General features: G+C 41.8%; 1 protein-coding gene across 2 annotated transcripts in view; it reads right to left on the bottom strand.

The window, feature by feature from the left end:
• ncam2a (neural cell adhesion molecule 2a) overlaps positions 1 to 18,490 on the bottom strand; it is a 450,560-nt gene that overhangs the window by 55,151 nt on the left and 376,919 nt on the right. For both annotated transcript variants that reach the window (XM_085263663.1, XM_085263664.1), the window contains exons 9-11: positions 8,508 to 8,658; positions 6,685 to 6,872; positions 5,737 to 5,833 (exon numbers count right to left, since the gene is read on the bottom strand). In XM_085263663.1, coding sequence (XP_085119789.1) covers positions 5,737 to 5,833; positions 6,685 to 6,872; positions 8,508 to 8,658 — 436 coding nt within the window. The remainder of the gene's footprint in view (positions 1 to 5,736; positions 5,834 to 6,684; positions 6,873 to 8,507; positions 8,659 to 18,490) is intronic.

The raw sequence follows: 18,490 nt of genomic DNA, 5'->3' as shown, positions 1-18,490 counted from the left end.
ACAAAAAATAAAGGCATGACACAAACAAGCAGACAATTTCCATGTAGTTGTTTTCCTTTGCAATCGTGTTGTTTTGCTATGAAATAAGCCTTGTCTAATCCACTTGCATGGTGTCAGAAACAGAATCCTGTTTCACAAACTTAGGAATGAATTCAAAACAACCTTTTCCTTTGCCTTATGCACTGACTGTGTAGAGAAAGGAAAAGACTGAGTAAGGCTGAAAGCACCAGATATAACCTTTAATTTTTCAGTTGTCATGCATCAACATCATTCATCATGCAACTATTATTTAGGAGTAAATCAGTGAATACTTGATGAGGAATTATAACTACAAACATAGGTCTAAACACGATAAGATAAGATAAGATAACCTTTATTAGTCCCACACGTGGGAAATTTGTTTTGTCACAGGAAGTGGACAGTGCAAAAGTTATATAGCAAAAATTAGAATACAATAAGAATAAAATACTGTACACAACTGTACAGAATAGAATAAAATAAAATACTATATACAGTAGAATAAATAGAATAAAATATACAATAGGATAAAAATAGAATACAAATGCTTAATACAACTGAGTAAAAATACAACTTTGTCAGATAAAGAGTATTGCACTTAGTGTTATTGCACATGTGTGGATGTGTGTGTTTGATCAGTCGGAGTCTTTGTTGTGGAGTCTGACAGAAGTGGGGAGGAAAAACCTGCGAAATCTCTCCGTCCCACACCGTGGGTGCCGCAGCCTGCCACTGAAGAAGCTGCTCAGTGCTGTCAGAGTTTCCTGCATGGGGTGGGAGATGTTGTCCAACAGGGATGAAAGCATAGCCACCATTCTCCTGCCACTCACCACCTCCACTGGGTCCAGAGGGCATCCTAGAACAGAGCTGGCCCTTCTGATCAGCCTGTTCAGTCTCTTCCTGTCCCCGGCAGAGATGTTGCCACCCCAGCAGACCACACCGTAAAAGATAGCTGAGGCCACCACAGAGTCATAGAAGGTCTTCAGGAGTGGGCCCTCCACTCCAAACGACCTGAGTCTCATCAGCAGGTACAGCCTGCTCTGCCCTTTCCTGTAGAGGGCTTCTGAATTATGAGTCCAGTCCAGTTTGTTGTTCAGATGAACACCAAGGTACCTGTAGCAGTCCACAGCCTCAATGTCCATACCTTTGATGTTCAGTGGAGGATGTTTGTGCCTGCGGAAGTGTACCACCAGCTCCTTGATTTTACTGGTGTTGATGTGGAGGTAGTTCAGCTGGCACCAGTCCACAAAGTCTTGGGTCAGTCCTGTGTACTCCTTGTCGTCCCCATCAGTGATGAGGCCGACTATTGCAGAGTCATCAGAGAACTTCTGCAGGAAGCACTGGGTGGAGTTGTGGGAGAAGTCTGCAGTGTAGATGGTGAAGAGGAACGGAGCCAGAACCGTTCCCTGTGGGGCCCCCGTACTGCAGACGACCCTGTCCGACACACGGCCCTGAGTTTTCACATACTGTGGTTGGTTGGCGAGGTAGTCCAAAGTCCAGGTAGTGAGGTGATGGTCCACTCCAGAGTTCTCCAGCTTGTCCTTCAGGACCGAGGGAAGAATAGCGTTGAAGGCACTGGAGAAATCAAAGAACATGATTCTCACAGTGCTTCCAGCTGTCTCCAGGTGAGCGAGGGAACAATGTAGGAGGTGAATGACGGCATCATCCGCTCCAATGCCAAGCTGGTAGGCAAACTGAAGTGGGTCCAGTGATGAGCTCACCAGGTGCCGAAGCTGAGCCAGGACCAGCCGCTCCAGGGTCTTCATCAGGTGGGATGTCAGAGCCACCGGCCTATAGCTGTTGAGGTCCTCGGGGCGTGAAGTCTTTGGCACTGGTACAACACGGGAGGTTTTCCAGAGCTGTGGGACTCTCCCCAGCCTCAGGCTCAGGTTGAAGATGCGCTCCATCACCCCACACAGTTGGTCCGCGCAGGACCTGACGACCCTTGAGCTGATGCCATCTGGGCCCACCGCCTTCTCGGCATTAATCCTCCTCAGTTCCCTCCTAACCTGGGTGGTTGAGAGAGACAGGCTGGAGCCTTGTGTTGAGTGTGTATTGGATGCTGTTATTGGGGGTGGGGAGGAGTGAGCAGGGTGAGTAGAGGAGGTGTGAAGCAGTGTTGCCAATTTAGCGACTTTGTCGCTATATTTAGCGAGTTTTCAGACCCCCTTAGCGACTTTTTTTCTAAAAAGCGACTAGCGACAAATCTGGCGACTTTTTCTGGTATTACTGGAGACTTATTTATGACGACTTTTTGACGTGAAAACACGTATCGCTCTTACTCTCAACAGGCAGCGGTGCTGCCTGGGGCACCTCATCCGTGTCAAAGCACTCCCAGGCGGAGGATAGTCCTCCCCCAGCTGCTATCAGGGCGAAGCCGCTGCTCCCGCACTGACTGTAACGCAGTCAGTTCTTTTACTGTTATGCTGTTTTGTGGATCACAAGGTTTAAAACTACTTATAAACACACACTCTCACACACAAAGTAACTCCACCAGAGTGCCAATTTCCGGTCACTTTTGCCGGTCCAGGTCCGGATAAAGGAGCAGGGTTGGAATTGTGACATTAAAAAACAATAATTGCTAAAAGAAATTTAATTTGTAGTTCTAAATAAATTCTAACTGCATTTAGGACGTTTTTTACTCACTTTATGTCTCTTCCACGATGTTATTTCTCTCTCCAACAACGTAGGTTACAATTACATTAGCATGACCAATTATGCAAATTAGGCGATGACGTCATTTGGCGACTTCTAGCGACTTTTAGGACAACCAATAGCGATTTTCCTTACTGAGGAGTTGGCAACACTGGTGTGAAGTGTCTGAGGTGTCAGAGTTCTGATGTTTGTGGCCCGAGATGGTTCTGAGGCCTCTCCAGACTTCGCCAACGTTTTTTTGCTGAAACTGGTTCTCCTGTAGCTGTCCTTCCCATTCCTTATCAGTCCCCTCAGCTCTCTCTGCACCCTTTTCAACTCCTCTTTGTCTTTGGATTTGAAGGCCCTCCTCTTCTGCTTGAGAACAGCTTTAATTTTTGGGGTAATCCAAGGTTTCTTGTTGGAGAAACACCACACAGTCCTGGTAGGTACGGTGTTATCCACACAGAAATTAATATAGTCAGTAATGCATGTAGTAAGGCTGTTGATGTCCTCTCCGTGGTCGTCACAGATCACCTCCCACACAGTCGACTCAAAACAATCCTTAAGAGCCTCCTCGCTCTCCTCCGACCATCTCTGTACTGTGCGGGTGGCTGGTGGCTCCCTGCGCACTAAGGGCTCATACACAGGGACAAGGTGCACCAGGTTGCGGTCAGATCTGCCCAGAGGAGGGAGAGGTGATGAACTGTATGCCTCTTCTGCATTGGCATACAGTAAGTCCAGTGTTCTATTGTCTCTGGTTGGGCATGTCACATACTGGGTGAAAGTGGGAAGCGTGGAGTCCAGTGAGACATGATTAAAGTCCCCTGATATTATGAGAGGGGCTCTCGGAGATTGTGTTTGCAGTCTGCTGACCACTGAGTGGAGAGAGTCACAGGCTGCATCCGCGTTGGCTGAGGGGGGGGGCATACGCTACGAATGTGCCCAGCCACATTATTAATGAAGGAAAGAAAAAAACTATAAAGCATTTAGAATGTTTATACATTATGCAGGCAATACATCCCATTGTTGGTGGGATATTTCAGTCTAGAACAAAGAGCCAGAAAGCCTGACTGTTTGACTGACTCAGATTTCCACTCCCATCAGCTGATAAGAAGCAAGCACCAGCTGATGGCACCGCTGATACCCTTATACACATCCTACTACCCAAGCTACTGAATTTGCTCCTAGCTTTTCAAGCAGCTTTGCAACCCACCTCCACAAAAGCTCATTGTTTTCATGCTGTGTGTGAATGATCAGCCATTCATGTCATTCATACCAGCTCTGACCTGTGCTGCAATGTAGTGGGGGAGGGAATTCTTGTGTTGAAGGGCGCACACTGCCAAACAGCAGATACTGCAGAAGGATAAAAAAAAGAAGTCTTCTAGCGTGAGTAATTTGACTAATGTAACAAAACAAATGGGAGGACCTCAGAGTACAGAGGCAATTGTCTTAATATTTATGGACCTAACTCTGACATTTACACAGCAATAACCAACTACACTGAATGTATTTTTGATCAAAGATAAATGGCACAGTGCCACCGTAATAAAACTAAAGACAGACATTGTAAAAGATTATTTTTCTATATTTGGTAAGCTTTCAAGGGTTATTTAGGAGAGATGTAATAATTCAGCTTATACAACGCCTGAGAGGAGCCTGTGTACTTTAATTTTAGGTGAAAAGATAGGACATTAAAAACATAACATTTCTATTCATGCAGATTAAAAGTGCAGGAGCTGTGTTAGTCTTTTCTTTTAGCTGGAACAGACAGGAACAGAATCTATTCTGCGCAGGATGAGGATAGATATATTAAGAAATGGCCACAATGTCAGGTTTCTGTAAGTAATTTCTATTGTACATCATTTCTTTGCTAGTTTTCCCTCCTTTGTGTCACCCATGTTTAGTGTGCAACACCTTAGCCTTCCTTGATTCCTAGTTTGTTTAATTGCTTGAGTTCTGCTTTTTTTTTTTTAAATCCAGTACCATATTTTTTTATCTGTTTATATAGACACTGTGTTTTGCCTGCGTGCCGCTCCACCTGTCTCCCTGTGCATGACCACTACCTCATTGTGGGTTAAATATTTGGATTATTGGACTATAAATCCGTTCTCCTGCTGTTGCCTCCAAGATTGTTCTAGAACTGGGTGGCAATAAGCAGTGTCCATCTTTGTTCTCCTTGATATTAAGCTCACTGCAATAAATGCTTCTGCGTAAGACCTCTGAATATATTTCCTGCACAAATAAACCTTGACTCTAAAAACTTCCTGACATCACTGCCATATTAAACCTAGCCGACTCTAGACTCTAGCAATTTAATAGACAGCAACTTATTTTATTTTCAGGTAAGTTGCCACATCACTTGACTGCATCACTTGTCCTTGGATATGTTTTTGATGTGACTCAAGGTGTTTTGGTTGTATTAGTGATTCTCACTTAAAACATCAAGGCAAAATTCAGAACAGTTTGACTCACTACAAACACACTTCCACCCTCAGATTCTTCTATCAGTTTATGATCGAGCTATGAAGACAGTGTATTCTACCTAAGGTACGTCTCAAATATCCGTTAAGAACACAAACATGTTCACAGTGTGTTTTCTTGCGTGTGCCTGAGTGTGTGTTGTGCTGAATTGTAAGAGTCACAAACTCTTCTAAAACCTACTGTTTCCTGCAAGACGACATTTTTGGTCAGCTTTTTGCTCACTACTTTTTTCTTCCTTAGCTAGAGCAATTCAATCTGCACTAAAGATAATTAGACTGCACTATTGTGTATTAGCCCTCGCTACCGTAAATTAGGGAGTACTTCAGTTAAATTGCGAGGGGTATGGTAAATCAGCCAGCACTATTTGAGATTAGGCGAGGCTGAATAGGGGTTGGGAGTTGTAGTGGAATTTATCTTCCTGAGAATTGCAAATAAGGCTATTACCATTAGTAGAGAGGTAGAGGGTTACAAAGTAGTTGAATGGCTGGAGTTACTGGGAGAGCGGTTATTGAAAAGCTGCAGGGTCCCTGAGACGTCCACATGTTCTGGTCTTGAAATTGAGTTGCTAGCCTCATTAGCGCATTAGTGGCAGTTCTGCAGACTCACCTGCCTGGGCCAAAATGAACTCCTGGTATCGAACTCCAATGTTGTTTCTGGCCGTGCAGTTGTAGCGGCCAAAGTCTCTGTCGGACATAGGAGTCACCTGGACGCAGATAAACAATACAGTCGATCACAATTCATATTAAAACTAAAGATTTCACTTGGACTTTTCTGCTTTCGCTCCAACTGTGCTCGATATATAACTGAGCTTTATATACTAAACATGCACTGAATAATATGTGTTTTTGGTGTTCATAGGACTGATTTGAAACAGAATTATACTGATATGCTTTGGCATGACCTTAAAAACACCTTCCAGTGGGGCTGATTTGAGACAATTCTGCAAAAACGAGAGGATCAAAATCTTCCACAGCCTTATGAAAGACTTGAATGCTTCATTGCCGTTCTTGCTGACAAGATAACCAGTTATTAGGTTTGGGGGGTGATTACTTTTTCACACAGGTCCATGTAGATTTGGATAACAACTTTTTCTGTAATAAATGAAATCATCATTTAAAACTGAGTATGGGTGTCTAGTTTTCATGACTTCTTCAGTTAAAAGCATCCTTTATGACAAACTATTCACAATGACCACCACTGGGGTTTCGCTTACTTCCATTAAACTGGGATGCCAATAGAAACATCAAAATCTGAATTTTGTCAAATTTTTGAAAACTATATCAGTGTGAGTAAGTCTTCATAAAGAGCCATCAGAATTTATTTTCTTTTTAAACTCATTAAACTACAGGTCTGTCTTTCACTGTTGTTTTTATTGTTTATTTAATTGTTTTTTTCCCTCAAAGAAGAAAATTCAATTCATTACAAAAAACTCCATTTCTTTTGCACCTCTGTTTGATAAACCACACTGACAGAGTCATTATTAAACTTTCAAACACATTTTTTGTCTCGTGACCCTAAACCTAACCTGGCTGCCACCGGAGGACTTGAACTCACCTCCAGCACAGACTTGCCCTCGGCGCTGTGCACCCTCATGTTGGCGGTTCCCTCTGTGGAGATAGTGAAGCGCTCTCGCCTCCACAGCATGGTGGCAGGTGGGTTGGACATCACGTCGCAGCTGATGTTCACCGGATTTCCCTCCCATGAATAATAAACGGTGTGGTTGGTCAGGAACTTTGGTATATCTAAACAAAACAGAGTAACGTCACTTCTTGCACCCACCTCGTTTACATGGAAAAGGAGCTTTTTTTAAAAAAACTAAAACAAGACCTGAATTGCTAAAAGAGTAATTGCTGGTGTGTCTGGAATTTGTGGCAGCCAATTAAACACTCAAATCAAAGGTGGAGCTGTGCTGGATGATCAAAGATGTAAATAAATAAATAAATAACTTGCTGAGGCTTCACCTTAAAGAGAAGACGGGGGAAAGCATTTAATTGCTGCTTCCTCAACTCCTTCGGCAGTGTAAAAAAAGAAAAACTTAATTGAAGCTACCTCACGCTATGGGTGGGGGTCTCCATTGCGATCGTGCCCCCCAAGAATAGGAATAAAGCATGCAAACAGAAGCTCATTGGCGCCGGCAAATAGAAAGGGCAGTAATGGACGACTGCGGCGGCGAGCTGTTGTGCGGATTTCTTTCGGCCCGGTCGGCCCCGCTCAGTCGGAGAGGCATTATGGTTGTTTTATGCTCGCTTGCAGGATTCCATTAAAGAGATTGATGCCTGGCTCTCTGTCACAGCCGAGGACGTGTTATCCCCCTGCAGCCTGCAGTGACTTAGTAAATGAGTTCATTAGTTCGGTGGCAACGGCTGGCTCAGCCCCTCCACACTCAGACTCACAGCCTGTGTCTCTGTGCAGAGCGCGGGCGCGAGTTGTCAGCTGTGGCTCCAGCAAAACAAGTTTGCAGTGTAATGACAGCAACTTTGCTTCACGGTTAGAGAGTGGGTGCATGAATTTGGGATTGTTTTTTTGCTACAAGTTTTTCCTAAAATGTCAACTTTTCAGGAACCGTGCAAAACAAAATTTTGAGGGGAATCCATGAACTCAAAAAGTCACCTCAGTATGAAAAGGAGAAAATTGGTTTTCATGTGACAACGCAGATATGGTCTTCATTTTTCCCTCGCTGTCTCTTTGGATATATTTGTTTGCCTGGCCTAGCTCTTTGTTGTTCCTCTGAGCTTCAAGGTGGAATCAATTGCTACCCAAAGAAAAAGGAAAAAAAAAAACTCCACTGAGCCTCGCTACTAATGAACCTAATCATTCTGAGGCCAAAATGGAGATCTTTGCTTCAGAGCTCATTAAGCAGGGGAGAGCCCGCCCCAAATAACCCCAAACAACCAGCACTGAGGAATGGATGCACTCGTTGGGAAGTAGCAGAGCTGTCAGCAGGAGAAAAAAAGAAAGGCGATGCATGATATCCTCTCACTAATTAACCCTTCTGGAGGCAATGTGCGTGGTGGGTGACTTGTTTACAATGATATAATGCATTTCAGAGAGGGAAAAAAAGATGAAATAGCCAGACTACAAAAAGAATTATTAGAACTGAGCGTGAGTGAACTTTTGAACTCTGCTTAAATGTGTTTATGTGTCCCATTTCCACAGCAAGGACCGCAAAGAGCCGATAGAAAGGCAGAAAGGAGAAGCTTGTAAGAGGCTGTAACAGGTGACCAGGGCTCTGCAAAAACAACACTCCTCTGCATTTTACCCACAGGCAATGTTAGGCAACTTGTTGTTTGAATATCTCCAGTTCTTGGAAGCCTGCTGTGGAGTGCATGTGCACTCTAACAAAAAGTGCGTGCATGGCGTTTAATGGGCGCGCTTACATTCAATGTCCAGGAACATGCTCTTCTGATGACCTCCGATCCTGCTGAGCGCCTCGCAGTCAAATCGACCCAAGTCGGAGAGCCTCACGCCGCTGATGGTCAGCACCGACTTGCCGTGACGCCCACGAACTTCAAACCTCCCATCCTGGCTCTGAGGACACAAACACAACAATAATTTTAAACTCAAATCCAAATGTAACAGACAGCTTAAATGGCAGAAGTTTCAAGTAGTAAAGACAGCATATGTACTAGTAATCCCAATAAGCCTATAGCTTAAGCTTCAAACTGTTCTAAATGCTTCATTTCAGACAGTTTTCTTTCTACTCTTGGATCTGTATAATGTCATAAAGTAGGATATCTTTTTATGTGGTCATTTCAGACACACACGTCTGGCTGAGATCACAGAAATCATAACATGCTGATCAAACCTTCTGTTTGGGAGTGACGACGTGTCAAAAGAGAGTTCAGTTCAAGCAAAACAGAGAATGGAAATAAAACCAAACGCCCCAAAGGAAAAATACAGCAGGTCGTCTTTTCACTCTCTGACTTTTTCCCAAACAAGACACGGATTGCCTACTTGGTCTCTTCTTACTGACAACAATAAAACCTGTACTGGAGACACACACTGGGTCTCAAGTTATTGGACGTTAACTGGAAAACTGCCACCGCTTCAATATACTACCCACTATACTACAAGTTAATCCTTGTCTTAAATATGTACAAGGTCCTCAATATGCTATACTCATTGTCCAGAAATATTGAATTTTATTCAACATAGTAAAACTTGAAAAAAAAATGTAAAAAAGTAAAATAAACTGTAGAAACACCTTTCAACTGTTATGAGTATCGAGACTGCATAGTTTGTCCACCAGAGGGCACTCTGGACAACTTTTCTGATGGAAACATGTTTGAAAGGCTGTAAACCAGGGGTGTCCAACTCCAGTCTTCGAGAGCTGCTGTCCTGCAGCTTTTGGATGCCTTCCTACTGCAACACAGCTGAATCAAATGATTGGATTACCTCTTCAAGTTTGCCATCAAGTTTGGCAAAGGCCTGATAACAAGCCATTCAATTGATTCAGGTGTGTCGGAACAAGAATGTCTCTAGACTTGGGTGAACAAATAATGGCAAACAAGTACACAAATTAAATACACATAGCAAGTGTTAGGGAAATGTTATTTATGTTTCATGTATCTGGAAGAAGAAAATATCCTTGAGTATCACAATATTGGAATTTAAATCAGCAAATATAAGTACCGGTATTGAAAAACTTAGTCAGAATTTACTCAACTGTCTACCACAATAGCATAATTTAAAGTTAAATGTACTTCATTTTATGATAAAGTTTATAATAAATAAACTCAGAAAAAATATAAATATAAAATATAATTACAAATGGTCGATTAAGACTATTTGCACACATCTCTTAAATGATCGAGAGAACACATTTTTTTTGTTTTGACCCATACATCACACGGTTACATGAAAGCTGTTTATATCAACATCTGAACAACATCAAGTCCACCTCCAAAGCTGCATGGCGACCTGTTGCTCGCTACACCAAATCACACACCAATAGGAAACAAACATGGATATGAAACCAATATCAAATATTAACCACCTCACTACTATCAGTGTTGGGGAGTAACGGAATACATGTACCGCCGTTACGTATTTAAAATACAAAATATGAGTAACTGTATTCCGTTACAGTTACCGTTTAAAAAGGTGGTATTCAGAATACAGTTACTTTGTTGAAATAAATGGATTACACTGCGGTACTTTCCTGTTTCATTTTGTCGCGGGTCAGGACTGTTTGGGTTTTGTTTGACAGCTACGTTCTGTTGTTCCAGGCGGCAGCGTTACGGTTGCCATGGTTACAGGGCGACGCTCTCTCTCTCTCTCTGAGACTGTGTTTCCTGGGTGAGAGAGCGCCTTTTCGTTGTTGTTGTGCTAAGCTAACAGGCAGAATGCTACAAGCATAGCTCTAAAGAATGTAGCATCATGGGCAGTGTAGTCCGTGTTGCAGGGAGAATGGACTGCCATACACGTTATGGGTCTGTGAGCGCGAGGAGCGAGAAAAAGGGGAGTGGAAAGGTACGAGTTGTCATCGAGGAAAAACGGGAGCTGGAAGCATGTAAATATAATAATAACCACTGCAGCCAAGAAGAGAGCCTGACGAGCCCAGTTGTAAGTAAGCTATTAGGACTCGACTGTACACCGTGTTCGTGTTTTCCTCCGAAAACAATAAGTTCCGTTGGAGCAGCCTTTCAACGCCTCTCTCTGTCTCTCGCAAGAAAAGTTGACCCACACAACAAAGTAAAGCTATTTTTCGGCTACAAGCCGACAGGGACCCCGCCGTATTAGTCAGAGGTCCCTTTACTACAGTTCGGAGTCGCGGACCTTCAGTAATAGTAATAAATCACACAGCAATAGTACATTCACGTTGTTGTAAAAAGCATGATAATATATTAAGTAATCCAAAGTATTCAGAATACGTTACTGTCATTGAGTAACGTAACGGAATACGTTACAGAATACATTTTGGGGCATGTATTCTGTATTCTGTAATGGAATACATTTTAAAAGTAACCTTCCCAACACTGACTACTATACACTGTTGGGATCATTAAAGATGAATAATGATATGAGTCTATGAGTCTATAAGACTGGCTCTTTTCTATATTTAGAAAAATACAGCATAGATTCAGAATTTAAACAAGAATGGATAAACTATATATCACAATATGTGGTAAACAAGTATACCTTAATATTAATTAGTTAAAATAAAAATGAAAACTTACATCAATTATAGTCATCGGCACTAATTTAGTGGTTTGAATTAGTTTGAGGCAGCACATAAAAAATAAACAGAAGTGAGTATATGAAAAAAATATAAATGCAAACAAGAATTCAAGCCTAATAAAATCAACTTTTTAAAAATCCCATAAGTATTTATTTGCTGACCAGACTTAAAAGAAAACAGTATTATGCCGTTAAAATACAGAAGATGCTTCAGAATATCAGTTAGTTTTAACAAACAGCCTTCATAAAGAAAATATTCGCAAAGAGGCAAAATATGTGCCGCTTTCTGAGGGATTTGTTGGTTGCAAAAAGAACCCAGATCTCTTTGTTTCACTCTGATGATCTTAGAGAAGATTTTAACAATGCTGTTCAGACTGTTGCGAGGCTGTGAACCCAGCTGATAGAAGAAAAACTCAAAAGAGTCAACGCTGCAGTGTCATCAGAAAATGTAATCAAGACTCTGTTCTCCTGAGTGCTTCTGCATCCTTCAGTGTATGTAATAAAAAAGTAAGCAGTACTAGATGTATCCTTGCATACACAGAGAGCCTGTGGACAATCCTACGGGGTCAGAGAGACGGTCATTTGCTTCCTGCTGTAATGGTTTTAGATGTTGTTCTTTAATGTTTTATTGTTTTTATTGGCTCGCTCTAATCTGGCCAGGGGGAAAAAGTTGAAAATTAGCCATTCTGCCAGCACTTGTAGCTTTACAGTAACGCTGAATAATGTGCATTTTTAAAATACAATTTAAAACATATACAGTCTTTCCTAGCGAGTTGAAACTCAGGTGATGGAATAAAGCCAGAAATGAAGGTCAGCTTCTAGCTGTGAGCTCTGTTTGAAACTTCCAGACAGAACGGGGATGCTAAATCTGGAGAAGATAATAGGTCCAACTGTGAATATGATACTATTTTTCATTCATGGTTATGTAAAACTGGAGAAATGACAAAGCAGAATCCAGGAAGGCTTTGGGTCTGTCGCCAACTAATTTAGAGAAAGTTGTTGGTCCAACTTTGTTCTTGCCACCGAGTGGCGACCCCTTGATCCATTTTGACACCTCCCTTTGCAGGCAATCGTCACTTGTCACAAAGAGTCAGGGTTAATGCAATAAACTGTCGATTTATTACAAGGTCATTACATCTGTATGAAGACAGATGGTATCAATTTGAAGCAACGGGTCAATTACGGCAGACGAGGCTATCATTCCAGTAATCGACATTCCCCCGTAATGAGAAAAAACACCTCAGGAGCATCCCCGCTGCAGACATGATACGGCCATAAGCCTTCAGACTGTTGCCATCAGATAACCTCCGTGACCCCAGAGAAACTACTTTTCAGTGATGCTGCCTATGGATGCAGAGTTGACACAATAGAGACCCGCAGCAGAGGATTTGAAGGTCACAGACAATAGGCAGAAGAACCGTTTCAAACATTGTTACCTTCCATCTCCGTTTCGGCTGATTTCGAAGATAATTTATCTCCTGTTGACACAGAGAAAGACTCTATATCTTTGTGTTATGTGAAATGATATATCATCGCAACGTTAACACTTGCACAGGAAACACAAGTTTGATTCATTATTGCTACTTCATGTCATGAAGTTTGCTGACATTTATTTGCACATAAGGTATCGCCATGAATAGGAAACACAGCTTTAGTTGAGCTCTTATTATTCATAGAGGCTTGGTGTGCTGGAGGGTATTTTTAATGCAAGTACCCGCCACACCACATATGACACATTATGATAGCGATCTCTCCCAGCCTCTTGAAGCCTCCGTGCACAAAAAAGACACAGCAGCAGCAGATTATGATTGAGCTATCACTGCTAAGTAACACTGAAATGGCACACTGAAATAGACTCACATAATCACCAGTGCTATGGGTTGTGTAGCTGCTTGTAGCAAGACAACAAAGGGATCATGATCAGGGACATGTCTGAGGGGTGAAAGATTGGTCAACAAATGCACTGACACATTTAAGGAAGCTTGGGATTGAGGTGAATGTTAACCAACCCAAAGTCATGATACCACTCCAAACTTTCATGCATCATTGCCAACTAATTAGTCAATTAATAGTAAAAACTAGAAGAGATGGTTTTTGGCTCCAGGCTTGATTTAAAACGGGGTTCCAGTTAGTAATGAAGATGTGTTACTAATAAAGGAATTATTAGAATTTGTGAAAAAAAGGAGCGGGAAATCTGAGGCTGAAAGTCAAATTGAGTTTCTATTAAATCTGTTTAGTAGATGTTTATGCCACAGGGCTTTGCAGGCTTTTGTAGCGATAACTGGAGGATAAAAAAATAATAATCCTGTGGCCATACAGAACTATGACGTTCTGTGTTTTGACAGTTTGTGTTTTCAGTTAGTTATCTTCAGGTACTTAGCCACAGCTCAGTTGACACAAATTAAGGCTATATATGCAACACATTTTAATATTGACCGACATAATCTTACTTACTTGCAGCAGCACAACAGAGCGATGACATAGAGGATTGTGATCAGGGACACATTTAAGGGGAAGTTTTAAAATGTCTGGCTAAAAAAATAGAACACTATTAGCTTAACTACAGCAGTTTAATTTCTGATTATTCCGTTTATACATTTAAGTCCACAAGATTTTGTACAATTACACTTTTACAAACAAGAGTTTTACAAACAAGCTTATGATGTTCCCCCCTCTGGACACACAGCGAGGATGTCAGGAGCAGTGTTGGGTAAGTTACTTTAAATTAGTAACTTAGTTACATTACTAGTTACTTCTATCAAAAGTAACTCAGTTACTTCAAGTTACTCGTTACTTTCAGAGTAACTAGTTACTAGGGAAAGTAACTTTGGTTTTACTCAGAATTCTCTTGTTAATGTGTTGCTTCCATAACTGGATACCCAGCCAGACTGCCAGTCTTCTAGCTTGCTTACTTGCCACAAGTGCACTGTGCCACCTACCAATAGAAAGGAAAAAATAATGTGCACATTTCCACGAGAGAAATCCCACACCTGATTCTATCCTAGCCTGCTTTTTACATCCAACACAAAAACTGCAGTCGTGGTGCTTTCGATTGTACTCAGAACTCGGAAATTCTGCCGTCTGAATAGGAAGATGTAGGTAACACCAGACTGCAGATGAGCTGCATACAGAGCTGGACTGGGACAAAAAAAATCGTCCCGGGCATTTTGACTAGAGACCGGCCCACCATTATAGGAAAAATCCTAAAGCCTTTGAATGAAAATAAACACTGTTGTGACAGTGATGTACACTGTTCTGATGGTATATATGTATCAATCTATCCATTGTTTGTTGCAAGACTCAGATAATTAATTTTTTTTAAAGTGAGACATTTTAAATGAGAATAAGAAAGTATTTCCTTGTGCCCCCCTTTCCCTTTTAATTCCCTACATGGACCCCTGGCAACACTGCTAGACCTGCCCCTGCACAGTTACCAGCTGTCAGCTACTTAGGAAGCACGCAGTACGAAAAAGTCAGCATAACGAAAATAAACTCCACCTAAACTTGGTTCATATCTGACCCAGATGGACTGCAGGTTATAACTTCTTACCTGAAGTTCAGTTCACCTGACACTCTCGGAGCAGCGGCCGCTTCGGGTCTCTCCTCCTGCCTCCCTTTTCCTTCATCCACCTGCTGGCCTCCACCACTTGCTAATGTTATTGAATCTGTGGAAGCTCCGCGATAGCCACCACACGAAGTAACGATTAACGCATTCCCGGTTTTGGCATAATAACTAGTTACCGTGCTCGTTACCACAATAATAACAACGTAGTTACTGTAACGCGTTACTTAATAACGCGTTAGTCCCAACACTGGTCAGGAGTCACTGCAGCCACTGCTGTTTTTATTCCACCTACTGGCAACCATGTGAACCTCACCAGTCTTATTTTTCTAACAGTACATGTCTTCAGCATTACCAGTGAATAACTGTGGAACAACCTTTGACGATTACTAATACTTTAATACTTTGAACTCCTTTGTAGACAATGACTGCCTAAAGTCTATAACTCATGGACATCCCAATGCGATGGTGTACAAAACTGACAAATAGACAAAACTTTTAAAAAAAGTGTTATTATCAAAAAACACAGGGATCTGAATGCATATCACACATATATGTAAAAAGCACACTTCAAGTTCATATGTAATGCTAAAGTAATTTCTAGGAGAAGGTGAGCCGTAGCCCCAGGCTATATCTACAGTAAATGACAGCTGAGCGTAGTCAGAATTTTTCTAATGGGACACAATAATATTTGACAACTTCTGTGATGAGGTGGCCCGCCATTTCTACTTACAGCACTTTTTCAAATGAGAAAAAAATATACTTTTTCGCCCTGCACACATAGCCCTAAATTGCATTACTGTTTCATCATGTGATTTTTTTGGCAAAATTATTTGTACAGCCCCCTGGATGGTCACATAAGAAATAATAAGCCTAAAAATAATACTTCCACATATAGCTTTAGTTTAACCCTTGTGTGGTGTTCGTATTTTTGTTACTCAGCCAGTGTTCATGGGTCTGGTGGACCCGTTAGAGTTTTGGCTTTCCAAATTAACACTATCAAATAATTTTATGTTAAATTACTCAACAGATGTTTACTTCATCCCAATTACAAGACATATGAACAGCAAACATGGTTAATTTTTTCCCTTTACCTTTGTTAGATCACATTTATGAATTAATGTGCTTCTCGTTTTTCTTTTATATAAAATGTTATAAATAAATCAGTTATAATCAAGTGGAGTGAGTGGAAAGACACAACACATTTACACGTGAAAAAATAATTAATTGTTTAATTTTTCTTTTGAAAAAAACTGAACACGGGTCTCACAGACCCGAACACCATACAAGGGTTAACATAGCACACAAACCCAAGGCTCATGGGTGAGTTTGAGTTTGAGCCTTTCATCCACCAAAACCTCTTCTTCATGTGGACTTTGTTGATCTATGTGACTTACAGGTCTAGCTGCGCTTTAGTACTCCGCCTCACCACCCGTATATTACATTTGTAGCCATAGAAACTAGAAAAAGGGAGGTTTAGTTTAAATATGTTCCTTTTTTTGAGGCCATCACCCTTCTTCTGTTTTATGTCTGCATTGCTAAAATCTTGCATTTTTCTATATTCCAATCTACTTGCATGTTTGCATACTGAGTGTGTATTTGTGTGTACCTTCTGCACACCTTCATAGATTTCCCCAGTAAATCAATGCACATCCTGCCCCTTCTACTGCCCTCCTGTCACAACGCCCCCCCCCCCCCCCCCCCCCCCCCCCATCTCCCCACCTCAGGTAATACTCATTATGTGTCTAAGCCCCTTAAGCCTCGGCCCTGAAGCCCCCTCTTCTGAATCACACACTCTTTATGTTGTCGCTCGCAGACTGCTTGGGCATTATCCTGTTTAGAATGGCTTATCTTTGCTCTTATCATCGCAATACTATCAACCAATGAGGTGAAGCGGCGTTTAAAGGCTTGGATCTGGTCTCTTTGTGCTGCCACTGCAGACTTTGCTTGTTTGCCTTGCCAGCTGAGGTCAATGGGATTGAGAGTGTGTGTGTTGAATAGGAATGCTGAGGGGGAAGGAGAGGAAATCTTCGAGGAGAGAGCTTCTGAGTCAGGAAATTACTTGCTAACACCGCCGCCTCCCCGCAATCCATCCACCCGCCCCCCCATCTCTGCCAACTGACAGGGTCTGTGTCTAGAGACGAACTCAGCCCCCAAAGCACAGCCTGTTTGATATGCAGCTCAGTCGGACGGCGAGGCGAGCGGCCAGAAGCAAACACAGCAGCGACATGCACGCCCATGAACTGCACATACGTGTTGCTGCAACGGCACACTCACTGCAGGTACTCTGCGCACACGAGCAGCAAACAACATAAAGACATATATTATAAGTAAAAAGAAAGAAGGGAGTTTAAAAGGATGGGGGAGATGACTAACGAACAAACGGGTAGGCATGAGCAGGCATAAAAGGGGCAGACACATATGAAATCCTGTCTATAACTGATCCATAATTTCACAATAAAAACCAGGCATGTCATGTGCCACATCAAAACACATGAAGCTATATCTGAAATGCAATCTCTCAAATGGAATTCTGGAGCGTGTTCCAGTGTTATTTCAGTCCAATTGTTGGAGAGTTTTCAGATATTAAAAATGTCAGCTGTAAATGTCAGCGAGGCTGGAAACACAGCTAGTCTAATTCTGGCAAGTGCAGCTAATTCTAACAGTTGGGTGCTGGGGCTGAACATGGGGGTCTTCATATTTGCACAACTATAATGATTACTGCATCACCTCAACCTCAAGACAACAACAAAATGACATTTAATAATGGCTTCTTGGTTGAAGGAAATGGAGGCCAACGAGGGGTTTCACATGGGATGCGACAGGAAATGATTTGCTAGACACTGCTATTATCTATTTTTGGGTGTTGCAGTGACTGAGGGCCTGTACTGTCAGGCAAGAGACTTCAGGCTTAACCCTGATGTCTTACTGGCCAACAGTGGTTCATTTCTTTCTGAGTACAGTGCCTCTGTAACTTGAGAGACTGAAGAAGTTATCTTTGAGATAACATGTTAACTGACTGATCAATTGTCTTTGAAAATAGCTTCAAAATTCCTTGAAGAGAGTAAGAGGCTTTTTAGTTTTTAGAGACCAAAACCTTTTGGCTTTCTCTGACAAGCGTCAGTGAGGGAAAATGTCTCAGAAAGGGTGGAACGTTTGTGCTTGATGCCACCAATTTCAGAGCAACTCCATTGTTATTTAGGGCCTATTACAGCAATACGGATTTGAGACACAGACTCATTGGCACTAAGGCCTTCTGCCTGTTGACCCTGCAAGATTTGAAAGAAGGGCTGCTGAAGGAATTCTACCGTATTGCTAAAAAGTCTTGAGTCACCCTTTATTTCTTCATATTTTGCTTGGAAAAATCGGAAAGAGGTGCATGGATTTATTGAAACATTGGGAAAAATATATGGAAATACAGTGTATGAGGCAAAAACAGAGTTTGTACAAGTCTACAATCTTAAAAGTCAATATTTGGTGTGACTGGCTTTATTCTTTAACACAGCCTAGACTCTTTAAAGTTGAAATGTATTCATCACACATTGCTTTGAAACTGACACACGCTTACAGATGTTCCAGAAATCAGTTGCTAAGGTAACCTACCAATATAATTACTAC

Source organism: Mchenga conophoros, linkage group LG23 (genome assembly GCF_057382185.1).
Source record: "Mchenga conophoros isolate Kocher_MC1m ecotype Shallow Benthic linkage group LG23, M_conophoros_male_GT1.1, whole genome shotgun sequence".
Classification (NCBI taxonomy): Eukaryota; Metazoa; Chordata; class Actinopteri; order Cichliformes; family Cichlidae; genus Mchenga; species Mchenga conophoros.
The sequence above is the reverse complement of the archived record's forward strand: the minus strand, read 5'-3'. Positions and strand labels throughout refer to the sequence as shown.